Source organism: Terrapene carolina, unplaced genomic scaffold (genome assembly GCF_002925995.2).
Source record: "Terrapene carolina triunguis isolate 2854851 unplaced genomic scaffold, T_m_triunguis-2.0 Scaffold374, whole genome shotgun sequence".
Classification (NCBI taxonomy): Eukaryota; Metazoa; Chordata; order Testudines; family Emydidae; genus Terrapene; species Terrapene triunguis.
Genome location: NW_020664725.1, coordinates 17,181,441 through 17,197,448, shown reverse-complemented (window position 1 = coordinate 17,197,448; position 16,008 = coordinate 17,181,441). Strand labels below are relative to the sequence as shown.

Genomic DNA, 16,008 nt, shown 5'->3' with positions numbered 1-16,008 from the left:
TGGGGCCTGGCTCATGACTGGTGGAAGCATGGGATTGGCTGTGCTGCAGCGTCATCCCTTGCCATCTGTCTCGAGTTCGTGGGGTGTCAGTCTGGTTCCCGGCAGGCAGGAGAGACACATCGCCCCTTGTTCTCTAGCTGGCGCCTCCGGGGCAAGGCTGATGGATGGAGGGGGTCATGGGGTCTGACCTCTCCCCTCTGGCCCCCTGAGCCGGCCTCTCGGAAGAGTGTGGCCTGGGGGAAGCTTGCCCTGGCCTGCTGGTTTGGTTCTGTGGGTAATCAGGGGCTTCAGTCTAGCACTGTATCTTGTGTAAACAGTCTGAACATGGGCTGCTACCTCAGCGAGCCACAGGGCCACGGGCCACACAGTGAGCGAGGCTGTGACTCCTTGGCTGGAGTCTGTTCAGGAGGGGTGAATCGAGAGGGTCAGACACTGGGTGAGCGAAGTGTCCTCTAACAATACTTTGTCCTTCCATGGCCCATCCACCCAGGCCAGGAACTCAGGGCACTTGGCAAGCGTCAGTTAACTAAGCCTCACTACTCCCCTGGGAATGGGATAAATGTCAGTTTCCCTGTCCATAAAGTGAGTATAAAGAGTCCACTGAATCTCGCAGAGTCTCGCAGCAAGTCGGGGGCAGAGACCGGACTCTCCCTTTCTATTTCTCTGACCAGTAGCCGATAGTCTGTCCTAGAGCTAGGAATAGAACCTAGGCATCCTGGCTCTCTGCACCCCTGCTCTCATCCCTACACGCACTCTCCCTCCCAGAGGTGGGAATAGAACCCAGGAGTCCTGACTCCCCCATCACCTCCCATGCTCCAGTCTCCCGTGTCCTCCCTGAGCAGGAGTTTGAGCTGTTCTGCTGGTGGCTGCATTTCCATTACTGTTGAATTAAAATGTAAGCATCTGCCAGGCGGCCAAGCCCCACTCAGTGGCGGGAGCCTCCGTGGAGCCATTTCCCAGGCCGGAACAGGTGACACCGTGTCTTGACAACTGTCTAGTTTCTGAAATTGATTTTCTCCCCTCAGCTCGCTCTCTGCCCCACTCCCCGTCCCCCGGGAACCGTGCAGCACTTCATTGGTTAGATTGTCTTTCTCCCTCCCTGGGGGGCTCGTCCTCCTGGAAAGAGGCCCAAAGCGGTGAGAGGGCAGGGGAGCGAGGGAGAGCTGTCTCTTGTAGAGGGTGCACAGCCCTAGCCAGCCAAAGGAGAATTGGTGCAGCAGGAAATCCTTTAGCTCCCTGTTTGATCCTCAGAGCGCCAATCCAGGCTGTGGGAAATTAGAATGGAAAATGTATGTGGTGTTGGTTTTGCTGCTTTCCCCTCTCTGGGCAGCACACTGCTCTCCCGGGAACCCGGCAGCGCTGAGAAGTTGATATGTTTACATCCACTGTGCTGCTTTTAATCAAACATCAATAAGTGCATGTCAGCGAAGCAAAGCTTGCAACAGAGCTGCCCTCCGAGCCCGCTGCTCCCAGGGAAATGGGCTAATTGCTCAGCTGCAGAGCAGCCTTGTGTATCTTTCCCATGCCCCTTTTGCCCCCCATCCTGCCCAGAGACTGGCTGTGCCGGGTTTGCTGGTTGATCACTTTTCTGTAGGACCAATTTTGGATTTGTAAAGACCAGAATTCTGGGGCAGCCGCATTCTGCAGCCCCTGTCGCCCCACCCCCAGGCAGGAGACAGGAGAACGTGTGTGGTAACTCGGTGAGGGCTCTGCAGCTGGGCACGCAAGGAGCACTGGCACGTGGCACCCTGAATTTGGCATGCTGTGAACAGCCTCCACAGCAGGCAGTGAAGAAAAGGTTTGCACCAGCCCCTGCCAACCACATGCACGGCCTTTCCCTCCTCTGCTCCGGCTGCGCAATCTGGATCTGAATTGGAAACAGCCTGAAGTCTGGGGTTATTTGTAAAGAGCTGGAGTTCAGACAGAGGTTTGGACATGGTCGCTGCTTTCTAATGAGCTGATTCCGGGCTGCCAGTTCAGAGGTGGAGGCTGCTCATGGGATTCAGGGACCCCCTCCTCCCACAAAATTTTGGGTGTGTGGTTCCAGGCCCATCTCTGCTCTGTGCACGGGGCTGTACGCTCTTACTGCTCCCCTGGCATGTAGCATACACGCGCAGCACCATGGAGGGGAAATCTGAAAGCTCCGTGGTGTGCCAGATCCTTCAGTGCCTATTGTTTACAAGTCTTTTTGGCCTCTTGACCCCTTTTTTCTGCAGGGGCATCTGCTAGGGAAGCTGGTGCAGGCTGGCTGGGCCGTGAGGGTATCGGGGTGATAAGCGAGGTCTGGGCAGGTCAGCTGATGGCTGCAAAGTTCTGTTAGAAACCGCTCCACAAAGGCCAGCGCTGCCATGACGGGCTGTGGATGGGTGGAGCGGGAGGCAGCTGTGCGCTTCGCTTGTTCCTCGGGCTGCTCGGTGGGTATGTCTCACTCTGCGCTTGCTCTTTCGCGTCTTCCCGTTAACTGAACCATGGGGCCACCAGGGAGCGTGTGTCTGTGCAGAGATGCGCCAGAAGCTGTGTGCAGCGCAGCAGTCCCCAGAGGCGCAGGGTAACCAACGCAAGCACCAGGAACCCCAGGAATCTCTGTCCTCTCTCTAAAGGTCACCTGTCTGCAGCGGGGAGCACCGTGGCCGTTAACCCCTTTCAGGATGGCCCTGGCTTTGCCTTGCTCCGTTGTGCATCTGTTCTGTCTTTTCCTATTGCTTCTCTTTGGGGGAGAGACGCGCTTCGGGGGCAGCTCATCTCACTACCAGACTCATGCTGCCTAATCCGCAGGACAGCAGTCACTGAGGCTGGAAGCTTTGTGGGGTGAAGGCTGCCTTGAGATCCAAGAGGCTCCCTCTCCTCTGCCCCATCGCACTGGCTCGGGGTGGTTTGAGCTCAGGGGGTGCAGCGAACTCATCCACCCCTAATCTTTTCTCGTCTTGGCTCTTGGAAGACATACGTTTATCAGCTACACCATCCACATGTGGTGTGGCCGGCTAGAACCCAGACCTCCTGCTCCCAAACACAGCCCTGTACCACTTGAGCCGATGCTAGGATTGGTACCTCTGTGAACCACAGCTACTAGAGGGAGATATGGACTCCATTCAGCAGAGGAAAATGGGGCTTCTGGAATGGCCAGTGCATAACAGCCCAGCTGCAATGGCGACAGATATCTTCTCCCCCCCCTTCTAAGAGGACCGTGGCTCCGAGGCAATTGGCTGTTTCTGGAAGGGTGGATGCAATGGAGGTGGGGCCCAAGCGGGACTCAGGAGTGACCATCGTAGCCAGCTGGACGAGGCTGGTGGCTAGCACCTGCTGGAATGAAGCATGAAATATGACCCCACATTGAGCCCCTCTGCCCAAAGAAATCCAAACTCACCGCATGCAATGACCAGACTAGTTGACACGAATGCACTGACTAGTGTGTGCACACACCAGTGCTGTGGATTGGATGGAATCAGAGCTGCCCAGCTGTGTGTCACGGGGCCTCTACTGCTACGAGATTCTCCTTTAGCCCAAGGGCTGTGGCAGCGGGTTCTGTAGTTCTGTTTCCAGTGGGGCTGTGAAGTTTCTCCTGGCCTGGCATGCAGCATCGTGACAAACAGGAAGCCCAAGGTGGCTACAGATTTGTTACAGTGCTTTGCACTTCTGTAGCCCCTTGAATGCCAGGATCTCGGCGCCGTTCCCAAGGCCCGGGTGGCAGGGAGGTGCTGCTGTCTCCCTTTCACTGACAGGGAAGCTGGAGCACAGACCCGCCCAAGGTCACACAGGACATCAATGTCAGACTGCAGCCCTCCCAGCCCTGTGCTTTAGTCACTAGTCCGGCCATCCGCCCTCCCCCACGTAACACACCTGCCGTGACCCTTTGTCCTTTCTGCAGTCGCCACACGGCCAGCAGTTAACTGCACTAGGGTGCTGGGAGCCCTCCCAAGGTAGGGAACAGCGACCCAGGGAGGAGAGCTCCTGCACCCGTCTCTGAGCTCTCTCCTGTGTCCCTCGCTTGGCTTCTGTGTCCTGTGGTGACTCGCATGTTCCCTGGTGCTTGGGAAGCGGTTCTCCCCTTCCTCAGTTGCTTGCCATCCCCTCCTCCCACCCAGCATTTCGTCTGCCATGCGCCTTCGGAGTCGCACTGCGAGGCTCACGCCATTCATGTGTAAAGTTTTGTGTGGCCACGGCTCCCTCGGGGGCGGGCCCCAGGCGGAATTTTTACAGGGTGCTTTGAAGACTTGTCACAAGGCAGAGACGTCCTTGCCAGCCGTCAGACACAGCCCCCGCCCCTCCATGCCCACTCCCCCAAATCTGATTTGCCTGCTCCACACCCCACTAGCACACGCAGCCAGCGAGGAAAGGTTTCTGTAGCTGTTAATTGAATTACATTGCCACAGAAAGCCGAGAAGTCGTAGCTCATTAAACTCTCTTGTGTCCCATTATAACAGTGTGTGTTGCCTTTGCGGATTGTCATTATCATATATTACTGCGGGACTCAGCAGTGCTGTTTGTTTATGCATTACATTTTTTCCCCTGCTTATCCAGCCCCCACCCACCCCCCCAAGCCTGTTTTTCCTGCATGGTATATACCACTCTGGGGATTGCGAAGGTGCAGCCTTCCTCCCTCGCTGGATAAATAATGACTTTTTTAGTGAAAGCCAAATTTATTTTCCTAAAGCTAGATTAACTGCAGCCTCGGTCTGTGTCGGGGACTCTGCGGTGTTTTGTTTTCAGTGTGTTTGTGCTTGCGAGGCGGGTGAATGATGTTTACTACAGTCGTGCCAACCCTCGTAGCAGGAAGGGGCACGTTAGGTAGGAGCCATCGCAGCACATGACGATGGGGAGGGGGACCACACGCAACCGGGGCTGATTGGTCAGTACGTTTCCTCGGCCAGGATTCTTGTACTTTTACTGCAAATGGAATGTGGCCTGGAGAGTCGGGCACCAAGCTGAGAGTCAGGAGAAGGGGGGTTCACTGTCCAGGTCTGTCCTTGGCTCATAGCGTGACCCAGGCCCAGTCACTGAACCTCCCTGGATGAGTTTTTCCTCCTCAGTAAAATAGGGGTAACCCTCCTCGCATGAGTGCCACGGCAGTGGCTGCAGGGCAGCGTGCAAAGCCTGCTGGATGGAAGAAGCTCTAGAGAGGCAAAACTTTGATTTACTCTTGACAGTGTCCTGATCCTCTCATGCTGGGAATGGAACCTGGGCACCAGCTGTGGGTGCACAAGCACCTGGAGTGTGGCGGGGCCGAGAGTATTTTATTAACTGGACTCTAAGCATTCTCGAAGGCTCATTATTTGGAAGGCTTTATCGTAGTGGGAGGCCTGCCAGCAATTCCACTTTATTGTTCAGTCTCTCTGAGATGGCCGTCACTTTCTGTAGCCAATTGCAATATCCAGCGAGTGTGAAATATACAAAGGACACAGGCCAGCGAGCTGGACTCCCCTGCAGATTTGCATTCTTAGTGCTGTGCCTGATCAAGACCAAATAAAAGATTTGGAGGTGCTGAAAGCAGGCCAGGCCAGGGGAAGGGCGGGGACTGAGTGCCCCCCCCCAGCAGTGTGCAGATGCCCAGAGGGGGCAGGCTGAGGCCCCTGTTTTCCAGGTTATTGCCAAGAAGCTGGCTGGCTTCCCCTTCCCAGTAATTAGTGCAATCAGCTCATTTCTCCCAGAGGCCGGGTTCCCTTGTTAGACCCACAATAGAGGTCTCCCTACGGGATGGGGAGCAACCAGATACTGGACACAGTGCTGGTATATAATACTCTAATACTCACAAAACAAACCTTACTCACTCCACATTCATACCCCAAACATACTATACCAGAGTCCAAAGGTCAGAATGGTCCCGATGGCCAGTCGAGATTCCTTCCGATTATAAGATGCGGGGAGCTGGCAAAAACCACATCTATATCCACACAGGGCTCTGGATCAATAAACAACTCCGATTTGCAGAAATCATAGGCAACCATTTATAGTCCATTCCGTCATGTCCCCAGTTCTTTGCCTTTGTTTACTAGGCCTTCTACCCACACAATTCCAGAGACAATCCTGGGCAGGCCGCCACGATCCAAGGCGTGCCATTTCCTCCAATTCTTATACAATTTTATATCAGTCCAGCTGGTGGTGTTTCCTTTTCTGCTGATTCTTCGTATTTTTCTCGGAACATAACAAGATTGTTTTTGCACAAATCGTTCTAATAGTTCTTGACCTTAAGTTCTTGCTTCTGTTGCCAACTTGCAACGCACGTATTCGTGTCAAGCACGCGTCATTCATACCAGGCCTCAATGACCTATAACATATTACATGGCTATATGAATGTGTGTGTGTGTGTGTGTATCCCAACAGCCTAGCTCTGCCGCTGGGTTGGGAGTTCTCAAGAGACACTGCCTGCTCACCCTCACATCTTGTCAGCAGGAAGGACTGGAAGCCCCATGTGTCTCCAGAGGGGGAATGCGGTGCAGGTGCTTGGAAATGCAGGGACCTTTGCTCGTTTCTCTGATGATTCCCACTTGGGACCCAGAAGATCGCCCTCTCTGGTGCCAGGGTCTCATCATCACTGTTTTAGGGTGCTCGCTGGCCAAAGCTGGCCTTTCTTTCGGAAGCTTGTCTTCGCTCTACAACGCCACACAGCTGCCCTGTTTTCTTTTATAGCATTGACCTTTGATGAACACAAAGGCTGGTTTATAATCTGCAGCCTTATTTTTCACTTTCTCCTTGGTTATTTTTTGGGGCGGGGAAGGCGGTACTAGGAGTTCAGGAGACCACGGTATAAGAGAAATCTTGCCAGCATTTTCTTTCCAGCATGTCTCTGAATTGTTAGCTCCTATTCCTCCACTGGGACTTTACTGTTTAGCTATTGATACTGCACTGGCTGTGAGTTAGATGGTTTGCAGTGACCTAGGAGCACAGGATCCCTGCCAGAAGGAGTTTACAATCTGATCTTGTGTGAAACTGTTCTCCCTTCTTTGCGTGGGAGACCTAGGAGCTACCTGGGAGAGGACGTGCCAGAGTGGGACTTGGAGCAGAGAGGAGTGTTGTGGTACAGATGGCTGGGTCAGGGTGGCGGTGTGCTCCGGGCTGAGAGGAGTGCGGGGCAGAAGGCGCAGAGCTGGCTGGAGGATGGGCAGTTCCAACGGTTAGCTATGGGGCAGGGAGGAAGACAAAAGAAGATGGGTTGTGCAAGTCCTAGAGGGTCAGGACAGCCTTCTTCCGACTGCCTGGCAGCCTGTTGCGTATGGTGTTGGTGTCGGCTCAGCTTCCAACAGCCCAGTGTCCACCACGTCACGAGCTGTCATGCCCAGTCGCCATCTTTGCTGGCACGTCTCCGAGCAAGGAGACTCCACCCCTTCGCCAGTCTTCTCTTCAGGCTGAAACGAAACCGGGGCTGTGCGAGGAGGGTGGGGACCAAGGCCAAGACCTGTCCTGGCCAACTCGTACGCTCTCCAAGCCCCTGGAAAGCATTGTTGTTGTCCAGTGATTGTCAGAAATGTGACAGTTGGCCCTCGAAGCTTGAATGACTCCCACCAGTAAACGGGTTCAGTCCAGCCTGCGCCAGGCCATACTGGGGCTGTCACCTTTTCCAGGCAACCTGCGTGAGGCTGGTGAAAGAATGTGCAGCTGCTCCATCTCTGTGCCCGTGTGATCGCTGATCCCCTATGCATTGTGGGAAATGCCAGCTGAGCCAAGCCATAGTTACTGGGTCAGTCTGGTCTCTTGTGGGGTCGGTCGAGAGCTGCCCCTTTTAGCTGGGAAAGAGGAGCAAGGAAGTGCATGCCTTTCTTTTTATTTTATTTAAATATTCCGTATGGATATAAAAACATCTCTGGCATCTGCAATGCAAAGCCTGACTTGTCGATGTAAAATCGTACTCTCTATTCTGCCCAGGTTTATATGAGTGAATTATGCAAATTTTTGATGGAAAAATATTCCTCCTCACATCCTTGAGAGTGTAAAACCTTAGTCAATAATTCATAGTCGTGTGTCTCAGACTGGAGGCTTTCTCTTCATTATAACTTGCACCTAGTTATTTGTCTTTCACATTTTATTGTATATGCTGGTGTAATGCTATGCATTATAAAATTTATCTGCTTCATTATTTTATGATCCTGAGCTGTATAATGCAACAAAACGATTCTGTTTCTGACTGCATGGCCTATTGGCTGTATCTGCAGCTGATAAACGGCATTTGGCCACCTCACTGATGCTGTTTGTGGGGTAAACTTTGAGCCTGCTGAGCAGGGAGTTGGGTGTGCCCTGCCCACGTGCCTGGGGATGGCAGAATTGTCTTTAATTCTCCAAGTGCAGGGGTGGAAATTAGCCCCTGTGTGTCTCAGCGCATCCCCAGCACGAGGGAAATCTTGGACTGGTTCAAATGTGCTTAAAAACACAATTAAATGGGCCTATGTGGTGGTGGTGGTTTGTTGTGAATAGTACGGAAGTCCTTCGCTGTGTCAGTTAATACAGAAGTGTGTGTTCACTAACAACTCCTAATTCTCTAGCCTTTCACCCCGTGGAGCATGGCTGGAGTCTGGCCACACATGTAATACATGTCGTGTTCTCTCTAACGTTTAGTGGGCACATAGTGCAGAGTAAGGACACGCTAGCTGAGTACTGCAGTTAGCCAGGTCCTTTCGTGTCCGAGCGCCTTGCAGTGGGGAATGGGTTTTATCCGCACAGCTCCCCACGGAGGGAGGACGGTATTCTCACCGTTGTACAGCTGGAGAGATGAGATGTCGACATCTGTAGCTCAGCTGGGAGGTGAACCCAGATCTCTTGAGTCCCATCCACTGCCCTGCCCACTAGACCGCCCTTCCTGGCAGCCCCCTCTTTAATGCCTGGTCGGTTACTAGAGCCGGAGAGCAACGTTCATTAGGTATCTGATTATTGCTGGCTCCTATGGGGCTGGCAGCTCCAGCCACATCAGCTGCTGCTGTCTAGGGCACAGGGATGGTGACGCCAGCAACAGAGTGCAGACCTATTCCTGGCTCATTTCAGCCTTGGAGCCCCACGGCCGGTGCCCTCTCTGGCCACAGAGCTTCCCAGGCTAACTGAGCAGGGAGTGATCCCCCCTCTCGTGGGCACAGCAGCTCCTGGGGACCCCGCACATGGCTCTGACGTGCTGGGCTGTGTGTGAGGGAAGAGTACCCGGCATGAGTATTGCAGCCTTTGGAAGGCAGCAGGGGGTCATGGTCGGTGGCTGGGGGATCGCTGACCTTAGCGCTCTGCAGTAAATCTGCTTTGAAGGCAGCCAGTTTAGCCTTGGCCAGATCGATTTGCTGTAGTTGTGAGCGTCAGAACAGTGCATTTGCTAAGTTTCCCTAGGTCTCTTCTGCCTCACACCGTAGCACGTGTCTCTGAAGCCTCTGCTACTCATTTCTTCCCCTCCTCTCAGTCCCAGCCATGATCACTTCCCATCCCAACACGACCATCGCGATCAAGGGCCAGATGAAGGAGTTGAATTGCACAGCCCGAGGGGAGCGGCCAATCATCATTCGCTGGGAGAAAGGCGACACTGTCATCGACCCCGACCGCAACATGAGATATGCCATCACCACCAAGGATAACAGTGACGAGGTCATTTCAACGCTCAAGGTGAGAGAGCTCTGGGTGAGATGCGCCAGCGCTGAGGTCCATGAGTGGAGCACTGGTGCATTTCACACTCCAACGGGGTTTGGTTACATTTCTGATCACAAGGGGTCACCCTCCTCTTTCCATTTGCTGCTCCATGACCTGCCTGTGTCGGGAACAGCCTGAGAGCAGTTTGACTGCACACATGTGGCATTACTCAGGCTGTTCTATAAAAAGCACCTTCCCCCTCAGCTGGGGAAATTGTTGAATTTCTTATGAGAAATTTTTCAGTTTTATTGAAAAAAATTAAAACTCGAAAGATGATTATTGGGTGTGTCAAAAAAGGGAAAACTTCCAATGAAATGAATCTTTCCCCTCAATTCATCCAAACAAAGATGGAAACTTTCCAGCTCACTCCAGTGGAGAAGCACCGTGTGTGTGTGTGTGTGTGTGTGTGTGTGTGTGTGTGTGTGTGTGTGTGTGTGTGTGTGAGCTCCTCGGTGTCGGGAGCCTGGGTGGCACAGTTATCACACCTGAAGAAGTAGCTCAGGTCCTTCTCTCCTGGCCTGGGGCCAGGCTTTCATTGGGTGTTGTTAGAGATTGGTAAGCTCATTTTGCTGGCACTTGAATCCACTAAAACGTAAGTTCAAAAATGTGCCTCGTGGATGTCGCTGGGGTTTGGCCAGCTCTGGAGAGACTGCAGAAAAGTGGAGGGGAGAAAAGGAATCTAGACATTGGCCTCAGTTTGGGGTGGGGAGAAACACCTGACTTTAGAGTGCACGCTCCGTAAGGCATGGATGGGGGGCACTTTGGGTAGCTGCACCGGCTGTCAGCATAACAAAGGGGAGAATTGGGCTTGTGTGTTTTCTGTTTAGTGTATCTCACCAGTTGTACAGTTACAGCGCTGTGCGAATAACAAGCACGTCTCCTGCATTAAGGCATATTGTGCCCTCACTGTCACAACGGCAGCGAAATTCTGAAACGGTCTCATTTTTACCCCTTACATATCCACAGCTTAAACCAGCCGACCGGGGGGACTCCGTCTTCTTCTCCTGCCATGCGATCAATTCTTATGGTGAAGATAGAGGGTTGATCCAGCTCACTGTCCAAGGTACTTGTTTTCCACCTGCTAGGTAGAATCATAGAAATGTGGGGCTGGAAGGGACCGGGGGAGGCCATCTAGTCCTTCCTCTGCGCTAAGGTAGTACCAGGTAAGCCTAGACCTTCCCTGACAAGTGTTTGCCGGACCTGTTCTTAAAAATCTCCAGTGCCGGGGATTCCACAGCCTGCCTTGGGAGCCTGTTCCAGAGCTTAACTAGCCTTAGAGTTAGACGGTTTTTCCTAATATCTAATTTAAATCTCCCTGGCTGCAGATTAAGCCCATTATTCCTTGTCCTGCCTTCAGTGGACGTGGAGAACAATTGATCACTGCCCTCTTTATAACAGCCCTTAATGTATTGGAAGACTGTTCCCAGGTACCCCCCTCAGTTGTCTTTTCTCAAGGCCAAACATCCCCATTTTTTTATCCTTTCCTCATAGCTCAAGTTTTCTAAACCTTTCATCATGTTTGTTGCTCTCTCTGGGATTCTCTCCAGTTTGTCCACCTCTTTCTTAAAGTTTGGCGCTCAGAACTGGACACCTGAGAGGAACCTGGGTCACCTGGGGTGGATTCTTCATCCCTGGAAAATTTTAAATCGCGTTTAGATGTTTTTCTAAAAGATCTGCTCTAGTTCAAATAGGTGTTAATACCAGAAGTCCTGTGGCCTGTGCTTTGCAGGAGGTCAGACTAGATGATCACTGTGGTCCCTTGTGGGTTTATAGCCTACAAATCTTTGACCCCGTGGGGATGAAGAGAGCATACCTGTTCAAGCAAGCATTCAATCATGCGCTCAAGTCCCATTTAGAGGAACTTAAGCCTGTGTTTAACGCATATGCAAGTGCTTTCCTGAGTCATGGCCTGCAAAAGCTTGTTGCAGAGAAGGTGCCAAGTATGAGATCATGTGCAGTTCATGCAGGACAGAGACTGCACAAAGAGGTCTGCTTCTTACTCCACATGCAGCTTGCCCGTGTGTCTTTGAGTCATACCCGCTCACTTCGTACAAACCAGGCTTAATGCATGTGAAGTCTGCACAACCGATACAGCTACGGGACAGGGAGCTGGGTCTGGTCTGCCTTCAGCATCGTCAACAAAATTGCCAGCTAAATTCTGACTGCAAGATCTTTTGTGATCTTCTGCCCTGAAATCCATTGGGCCTTAAAATGCAAGTCAGCTCCTGCAAACAAAATGAAGTAACCATCCAACTCCCTTCCTCTGTGTGGGAAGGGAAGAATGTCACCATCAGGGGTGAAATGGTTTTCATATTGCTGGGAATGGTTTATTCACTTGGCCTCAACTTTTTCTCTCCAAGAGCCTCCTGACCCTCCAGAGCTGGAGATTCGTGAGGTGAAAGCCCGAAGCATGAACTTGCGCTGGACTCAGAGATTTGATGGAAACAGCATCATCACTGGCTTTGATATCGAATACAAGAATAAATCTGGTAGGTGATTGCATTTTCCCCCTGCTACGTATGTATAATCTAAACTGAAACAAACGTGCTTCTGTGGAGTTGTTATCCATGGGTACAAATCTAAAACAGCAGAAGAAGACAATAGTCTGTGTGTCAGCATAGGAGATCACGTTTACTATGCTTGAGGAAGAACTTATCATTAGAGCTAGAGGGAATATTTCAACAAAATGGCCTTTGTCAGAAAAGGCTGATTTGACAGCACCAAAGCGTTTTGCAGGAAAGGGTTGGTTACCACAAATTTTTCAACTCAAAAAGTTTCTGAGGAAAAAGCATTCTGAAGTTGTTGAAACATTAAATTTTGACGTTTTTGTGAAAAATTCTGGTTTTCTGGTTCAAAATTACTTTTCATTTCAAAATTTCAGCGAATTATATGGAAGGGGTTGGTTTGCAAATATTTTTGATATTTTGATTTTTTTGGGTCAATTCTGAACAGGAAATTTTTTTCAAAACCTCAAAATTGTCCCCGTCCCCCCCCCCCCACAGCTCTACTTGGTACTGTCGGTGAGACCCGAACTGCTGGGAATTACCAGGGTCGTTTTTCTGCTTCCTGCTGGAATAGTGGAACAGAACTGAGTTTTGTGTAGAGGTTTCTGTTCCCAATGCAGCGGGCTGGAGGCTGATCTTACTGTGACTTTGCAGATCAGTACATGCTCTGAAAGGAGAGTTTTATAGCCCGCGCCTGCAAAGTTCTAAGCACTGAGCCACCTGCACTGGTTAAAATGACTCCTGAGCTGCTGCAGCTGCTTCCTGTGTGCACGGGGGCTGCCCTGGGAGAGGGGGCTCTGGTCCCGCCAGCTCAGTGATGGGAGAGGGGCAGGGGAAGAAACACTTCATCTTGCTCCAGCCAGGACCCTGGCACCCTGCCACCCTGTGGCTCCAGCCCCACATTCTCAGCAGTGGCAGGGAGGGTGTTCAGGCCTCACCCCCCCCCCCCAGTCTTTCTTGGGGAGAGGGGTCTCCTTCTGGGACTTCTGCTGCCACTTTCTCCACCTCCTGAGGACAGGTGGGGCCATTCCAGGGAAGGGAGGGGATGCAGGCCTCGTCTGTGCATTCTTGCATGGTGTTTAAAGGGAATATTCTGCATCCCGGTCCCTTTGATGAAGAAAGGAGAGAGCGGCATTAATGAAATATGTTAATTTGTGTTCGATGGGAGCGTTTGAAAGGGAATGTTAAAAGAGACAATATTTGCAAACAGCCAAACCTGAAGTTATACAAAAGCAAGGAGGGAAAAACCTGGCATCTTGAAACGTGGGAACCAGATAAACAAAGGCCATAAGTAAACAATAAAATAGTCATCCCGGGCCTGGCTGTCCGAGCTGATGGGAAAAGGCACTTTTCAGAGACGTCACAGTACCTTGCAGAATATTGGGTCGAATCGACCCAGAAATTCCCCTGAGGGCCCATTGCCTGGGAAGCATGGCTGGAAAATGCCCTTTGCCACCAGAGATCCCATTTTGGCCCCCTTGCTGTGATCCAGCCTGGGTTAATGCCCTGTAGTGAGCAGTGCTGCCAGGAGGAATTTTGTTAATTTCTTCAGCTGAGCTCCCCAGTTCACGTTGGCGCCTCTGCCTGGCACGTTTGGGCGGCACATCTGTGGTGATGCCAAACTTGAAGCTGCGTGCATAGCGGACATGTTAAACGGTGTTTGTAGAGCAGTGTAACCCTAACCCTCACCGCATTCCTCTCCCGAATGGCTTCCTTTCTGAGGTCTCTGCATGTGAAGAGTTGATCAGGCCTGATTTCTACGTACACCTCTGGGGCAGTGGGCAAAGTCTGGTTCATTGCAAGGCCCCTTTACCCTGCCAGAACACAGAAAATAGACCAGAGTGTAAATGAAAATCTGGCCCCCTCTGGGTTTTTATTAGTGGGAATGGGGAAGATTAATTGTATGTGTGACGTCTGCAATGGGACTTTGTCCTGGTACAGCACATGTGGACGGTACTGCTGACCTGTGCACGTGTTTTATGCTTTTGTATTGTGTTCATGATCTTGGGGAAATGTTTTCCTGCCCTGCTTTACCGTTAACCCCTGTGAAACAGAAAGACCCTTAAACATCTAAAGCCCCTTTCTGCGCTGAGAATGCTGTTGGTTTGGTTTTTGCACATCACAGTCATGGCTGGACAGTGAAACTAGCCCGGTTCATTCCCTGTGTAGCTCTCCTGCTGCAACTGGGCTGTCAAAGCTTCAGGGAAATGTTTACATCACACTCCGATCTTGAAAGCGCCTTGTGTGGTGGGGGACATCAGGAAAACATTTCATTTTGTATTATTTGTTTTTATTTAGTTAAAAAATGAATCCAACATCTATATGTAGTTCAGTAGGAAGATCTAGATTCCTAATCTTCTGGTAGTATTTCAGGTGCCTTCTTTTGGAAGCCTAAGATTCTGCCTCTTTCCCACACCTCCACTAGAGTCTGTCGCTTTTCAACAATGTCTCTACAGGAGATGAGCTGATGATGATTTTCTGAACAATCAGATATGAAATGGAAATATCTCAACTTGTGCTCACCCCATTAAAAATAATGCGTGTCTGTCTGTGTCTGTGTCTGTTTTGCTTCCAAGTTAATTAAACCCAGGCCAAACACAGAGCCCCATACACCTCACCCATGTACTGCTCCAGCTCCTCATCAGGATAATTTTAGGCATTAAGGGCTTGATCTTGCAGGATACTGAGCGATTCCTGGAAGCACTGAAGAGCCTCAGCTCCCCTGGAGGCCAGTGGGGAGGGAAGTGCTCAGTGCCTTGGTGAATTAGGTGCAAAAAGAGGGAACTGTATAAGCTATCGGCTCCACACTTCAGCAACCCGCAGCTGTGAGTCAGCACACTCTTGGCAGCAGGTTCATGCATCTCCTGGCATTACCAAGCACGGCTCCTTCTCCATCTTCAGCACTCCCTGCTGTTTACAGAAGGTTCCAGATGCTCTGCCCTGCGTGGGTGGCGTAAATGTGTCCGGGCACTGAGGAGTTGGCATGTTTGTGGCTCAGTGGGAAGGGAGTCATGAGACAGGAAGACGTGGTGGTGTGTGAGACAGGCAGATGCAAGTTCTGGGGCATTGTGTTATTGGGATCCTACCAAAATGAACTGGCATGCTAGCCTGTGGGGCTGACAGAGCCTCTGCAGAGCCATTAACTCCAGGACTCTTTGTAGGATCCCTGTCCTCTTTCACTGTGTTATTTTTTTTCCAGATTCCTGGGATTTTAAGCAATCTACCCGCAACATCTCTCCCACCATTAACCAGGCTAATATAGTGGACCTGCACCCAGCCTCCGTGTACAGCATCCGCATGTACTCCTTCAACAAGATCGGGCGCAGCGAGCCGAGCAAGGAGCTCACCATCAGCACTGAGGAAGCAGGTGCTTCTCGCTCATGCATTTTCCTCTGCTGGGTGCATGCCTCCTGCACTCCTTTCTCTGGCTATACAGGCCTTTCCCCGCACTCTGGCCGCTCATTTGTTCGGGAGGTGACAGGGAGAGGGAGTTACCGGGAAAGACAAATTACGTTGGATGCAGAATTGAGCCTGTGGTGCTGGATGGGAAAAGTCTGAGGCTGTGTGTGTGGGAGAGGCCGTGCGCAGGCAGGAGTGGATTGCTGCCCTGCCTGGGTCAGCGTGTCCCGGCTTTCGCTGCGCCAATTAACAGGCAACTGATGAGTTGTGCCCAGGCCACAGGAACTGCCCTTGGTGCTGAGCACAGTCTTCCTATTGGCAATGAGGAGCCGGGAGCTTTCCGTGGTCCTGACCAAGCGACTCGGGAATAAGGGAGCTGATGGGGGATGCTCCTTGTCCTGGCCTGTGTCCATACTACCGCATGCCACAGGACTTGGGGAATGAGCTGTTCAGGCCTCCCCCTTTGTCATTACCTTCAGCACACAGTTAGGGCACTGCAAATCCCTGGCGTGGTGCA

General features: G+C 51.7%; 1 protein-coding gene across 1 annotated transcript in view; it reads left to right on the top strand.

Moving 5' to 3' along the window:
- The window catches only part of DSCAML1 (DS cell adhesion molecule like 1), a 302,769-nt gene that overhangs the window by 198,484 nt on the left and 88,277 nt on the right, over positions 1 to 16,008 (top strand). The window contains exons 12-15 of the mRNA XM_029912905.1: positions 9,365 to 9,564; positions 10,555 to 10,651; positions 11,949 to 12,077; positions 15,292 to 15,459. Of these exons, the coding sequence (XP_029768765.1) occupies positions 9,365 to 9,564; positions 10,555 to 10,651; positions 11,949 to 12,077; positions 15,292 to 15,459 (594 nt within the window). The remainder of the gene's footprint in view (positions 1 to 9,364; positions 9,565 to 10,554; positions 10,652 to 11,948; positions 12,078 to 15,291; positions 15,460 to 16,008) is intronic.